The sequence below is a fragment of the Bison bison genome, unplaced genomic scaffold (assembly GCF_000754665.1).
Source record: "Bison bison bison isolate TAMUID 2011002044 unplaced genomic scaffold, Bison_UMD1.0 scf7180017864280, whole genome shotgun sequence".
NCBI lineage: Eukaryota > Metazoa > Chordata > Mammalia > Artiodactyla > Bovidae > Bison > Bison bison.
In genome coordinates this window covers 6593028-6597587 of record NW_011494852.1, presented here as the reverse complement: position 1 = coordinate 6597587, position 4560 = coordinate 6593028, and the positions used below count along the sequence as shown (strand labels likewise).

The window sequence follows — 4560 nt, the reverse complement described above, 5'->3', positions numbered from 1 at the left end:
TGACCGGGTCTTCAATGTCTTCTGCTTGTATGGCAATGTGGAGAAGGTGAGCTTCTGCTAGGTCCACTGCTTTCCTAGTAGACCTGACAGGCCCAAGGGAGGCCCTGATCCTCTGACCCCTCAGTGAGCAGAGAGTGGGCAGGAGCCTTTTTAGAAGCAAGCAGGTCCAGAGTGGGTAATAAGGATTTTCTCTGGAGCGCTTCAGGTGATAACAGCAACACTGAGCGCTCTGTCTTGCCAGGGGTAACAGCTGACTGGGGCTGCCTGGTGACTGCCGACCTCAGACTAGGTGGTTTCTGCTGTCAAACCCATCTGGGTCCTGAAAGCCTTTTGCTTTGCAGCCCCTGACCTAGCCCATTGATAATAGCAGCTAGCACGTGTCAGGTATTCTTACTGTATCAGGATGGTGTTAAAGGTGTTAGAAGTTGCTTAAATTCATTATAAGAATCCTTAGTGAGACAAGCAGGGAAATTGAAAGCATCGGGGGCAGCAGATAACTTGTCCAGTTTCACATGCCTTTATGTGGAAGCAGGACTTCTAGCTGACACTGCTGTTTTCAGTGTTTGTATAACAGCCACAACTCAGTATTTGTACATATTCTGTGTTGATGGGAGTAAGTGCTTTTCTCCCCCTGTGGCCGCTTTTCTGTTGTGCTTCATTAAATGACCCATTCATGGGTTGGGTCCTGCCATTAGGGAAACACTGCCAAGTGAGTCTCTGCTGCCCAACTTGGGCTCAGCACTTGCTGTGGGCCAGGCCAGTGTCTCTGTCCACCTGTCTTAACAAGTGAGGAAATAGAAGCCTAGATCCAGAGCCGGAGTTCACTTGCTTTTAACTAACTAGGAAGGGTCAGCAGAAGGGTCTCTGGCACCTGACCAGTGGTGCTGACTGTGACTGCTCTTCTCAAGGTGAAATTCATGAAAAGCAAGCCGGGGGCTGCCATGGTGGAGATGGCTGATGGCTATGCTGTGGACCGGGCCATCACTCACCTCAACAACAACTTCATGTTTGGGCAGAAGCTGAATGTCTGGTAGGTACCTTATCTCTGTGGGCTTGGGAGGTGTGGAGAGGGGAAGGGCAGTGGAGCCCACTCTGGACAGGGGTCAGAGGAGCACAGAGCAGCCAGGTGCTTAGCCAGGCTGGCATTGGGTGTGATGGAAGCGTCTTGTCAGCCTCTCTCCGCGGTGGAGCAGGGCCCTGCGAGGCACACAGTGTTGTCAGATGGGAAAGCCACAGTAGAAGGCGGGGGACAGCTTGAGGTCTGACGGGGCTCCCCTTCTGTCCGACAGTGTCTCCAAGCAACCAGCTATCATGCCCGGTCAGTCATATGGGCTAGAAGACGGGTCCTGCAGTTACAAAGACTTCAGTGAATCAAGGAACAACCGGTTCTCCACTCCAGAGCAGGCAGCCAAGAATCGCATCCAGCACCCTAGCAATGTGCTGCACTTCTTCAATGCCCCTCTGGAGGTGACTGAAGAGAACTTCTTTGAGGTGGGTGCTGCGGAGTTGGTCCCTCAGCACAGCCATCTGAGGAGGCCATCTGTTTTCTTATTTTTTAACAAATATCTATTGAGCTCCCACTCTCCTGGGCTTTGGGTTGGGTGCTGGACACATGTCAGGGACCAAGGAAGGCTCAGAACAGCACAGAACACCTACCAGCAGTGGAGTCTGCTGTGCTCTCTGCATCTTTGGCAAGCTAGAGTGGCTGCTCATCTGCCATGAGAGAGTCCTCCTCGTCTAGATGGTAGGTTGGTGATTGGAGCCCAATCTTGAAACATCTGCGCTGTCAGGCCCTCTGGGGCCTAGATGACATTAGAAGGGAGGGTCCTATTACAGTGCCCTCAGAGGGGAACCAGGCAGCTTCAGGGAAGGGTGGGAGTCTGACTGCTGATTTGGACTTGCGGCCTTATTCTAGCCTGAGGTGTTGCTATTCAGTTCAGCAAATATTTACCTAGTACCTGCAATACACCCAAATTAACAGCTGAAGATGGGAAATTTAAAAAGCAGTTTTCCAGTGTTTTTCAACATAATAGTGATTGTACTTCAGTCTTTGGGGAGGGGGATCATAGGGCCACAGTGTGTGTGAGAAAAGCTTAGCAACTCCTTGTCCAGAAAAACGCAGGTGTTTGGTTGTGTGCTTGCATTCCACCATGTGGCACTTCTTGTGTTCCTGAGTCTGTTTTCTCTCTCTGTTGCAGATCTGCGATGAGTTGGGAGTGAAGCGGCCATCTTCTGTGAAAGTATTCTCAGGCAAAAGTGAGTGAACTGCCCCGCCTATCTCCACAGTTCCCTGGTGGTACACAGGCAGCTCCCTGGCTCCTCCTCAGATCAGCCTAACACCTTCATTTTCCCTCAGGTGAACGCAGCTCCTCTGGACTGCTGGAGTGGGAATCCAAGAGTGATGCCCTGGAGACTCTGGGCTTCCTGAACCATTACCAGATGAAAAACCCAAGTGAGTATCTGTGTGTCCTGCAGTCATCTCCCTTGTGGCCTAGTGGGTTGGCTGGCTTCCTGCCAGAGCCATCTTTCGTACCGTCAAGACAGGGCCCTGGAGATTTCCTCCTTGTTGCTGACACAGGCAGGTGGGACCTGGTCGTCAGGAGAGCAGCCTGCTGTTCCACATGGGAGGGCCAGCCTAGCCGCTTGCTGCCACCCACTCTGCCAGCTTGGGAGTTGCTTAGGCTTGTCCTCCAGGGAGCTGGCATTCTGTGTGCGTCAGAGGCTGGCTCACATAATGCCCAGGAAAAGGGGGGCTGTACTAGCCAGCAGGTAAAATTCACCTACCCAGTTCCTGGGCAGGCCTCTCCTCATGTACCAGCTAAAGAGCTGGGAAAGGGGTCCTCCTTGCAGTTAAGGAACAGAAGGAAGAATGCCTTGTGGATTTGGCTTGTCTTTGAATCTGGCAAGGATGAGTTAGACCCCCGAATTGCAGAAAAAGATGTGTGCAAAACCAGGGAAACGCGGGGAAAGGGGCCCAGTCATGTCTCTCTCCTCTCTTACAGATGGGCCATACCCGTACACTCTGAAGTTGTGTTTCTCCACCGCTCAGCACGCCTCCTAATTAGGTGCCTAAGAAGAGTCCCATCTGAGCAGGAAAACATTTCTTTCTTTTACGCTGTTTTTTTTTTTTTTTTTCCTGCAAATGTTCCTGTATTCCTTTTTTTTAAATGCTAGTTTAGTAGAGGCTTTAACCATAATGGACTGGCTGGAAGTCTAAAGGGGGAGGGGAAGGGGAACTGATATCTCCCAAGATTAACCTTCACTTTTTAAAAATTATTGTACATGTGATTTCTTTTTTTTTTTTCCTGTTCATACATTTGTGCTGCCCATGTACTCTTGGCACATTTCAATAAAATTGTTTGGAAAATAAAGGTCACTTTCTGGGATTCTGAGGTGTGTCTGCTTCCCTCCCACTCAGTCTTCTGAAGGCAGGCAGGGTGGCTAGGAACAGCTGCAGCCTCCAGAGGGACAGACCCAGCTCCGAGGAGCAGTGTGGGCCAGAGCTGTGGCTTGGGGGTGATGCTGGGAATTCTGAGTGTCTTTTTTTGTCTATAAGGGAAGTTTCCCAATTTGTGTGTCTTTTAACAAAATGCATTGTGCTGTACAGTGATCTCATATCACATGCAGGGCAACCTCCTTATCTTTACTCCTAACGTGTGGATGTGTCATAGTTTACTTGGTCCCGAAGGTAATTTCTGATTATTTGGTTTTGCAAACAGTACTGTGATGTGTATCTTTACACAAACTTCTTAGGCAACTTCCCTGATACTGATCTAGAAGTAAATTCCTAGCAGTGGAATTGCCGGATTAAAGGGTATGTTCAGTTACTGTTGATCCTCCCTGATAGTGGTGACTGGGAGCAAAGTCTAGTGCCTTGTATGTGTATCCCCCACTTGTATGTGTTTGTATCACCACTTTGGGGATTTCCTGTAGAGTTTTTAAACAATACTGAAGTCAAGTGACATCAGATAAACTGCTTCGTCAGGGTGGAAATTTAAGAGAACCTTTAAACAAGGAGAAACTACAGTCACTTGGTAGCCATAACTTACAAAATCATACTACTAGGTTTTAAGCTACTTGGGTAAAAAGTAAATTTCTCTACTCTGACTCCCAGCACTCAGCTTTCTTCCCATATTAAGTTCTATTTCCTAGGTAGCCTGTGCGTAAGTTTACTCAAACTCGGGTCCATTGAGTCAGTGATGCCATCCAATCATATCCTGTCAACCCCCTTCCGCCTTCAATTGTTTCACAACCGTCTTTTTATACCAACCTAACTAAATGGGAAATAGATAGGGAAACAGTGGAAACAGTGTCAGACTTTTATTTTGGGGGGCTCCAAAATCACTGCAGATGGTGACTGCAGCCATGAAATTAAAAGACACTCCTTGAAAGGAAAGTTATGACCAACCTAGATAGCATATTCAAAAGCAGAGACATTACTTTGGCAACAAAGGTCCATCTAGTCAAGGCTATGGTTTTTCCTGTGGTCATGTATGGATGTGAGAGTTGGACTGTGAAGAAGGCTGAGCGCCGAAGAATTGATGCTTTTGAACTGTGGTG

The 4560-nt window shown here is 48.6% G+C and overlaps 1 protein-coding gene across 1 annotated transcript in view; it reads left to right on the top strand.

The window, feature by feature from the left end:
• Positions 1-3386, top strand: part of HNRNPL (heterogeneous nuclear ribonucleoprotein L) — an 11576-nt gene extending 8190 nt beyond the window's left edge. Inside the window, 6 exon segments of the mRNA XM_010849317.1 lie at positions 1-46; positions 909-1030; positions 1290-1491; positions 2199-2256; positions 2357-2452; positions 3003-3386. Of these exon segments, the coding sequence (XP_010847619.1) occupies positions 1-46; positions 909-1030; positions 1290-1491; positions 2199-2256; positions 2357-2452; positions 3003-3061 (583 nt within the window). The 3' untranslated portion in view covers positions 3062-3386.
• The last annotated feature ends 1174 nt before the right edge of the window (positions 3387-4560 follow it).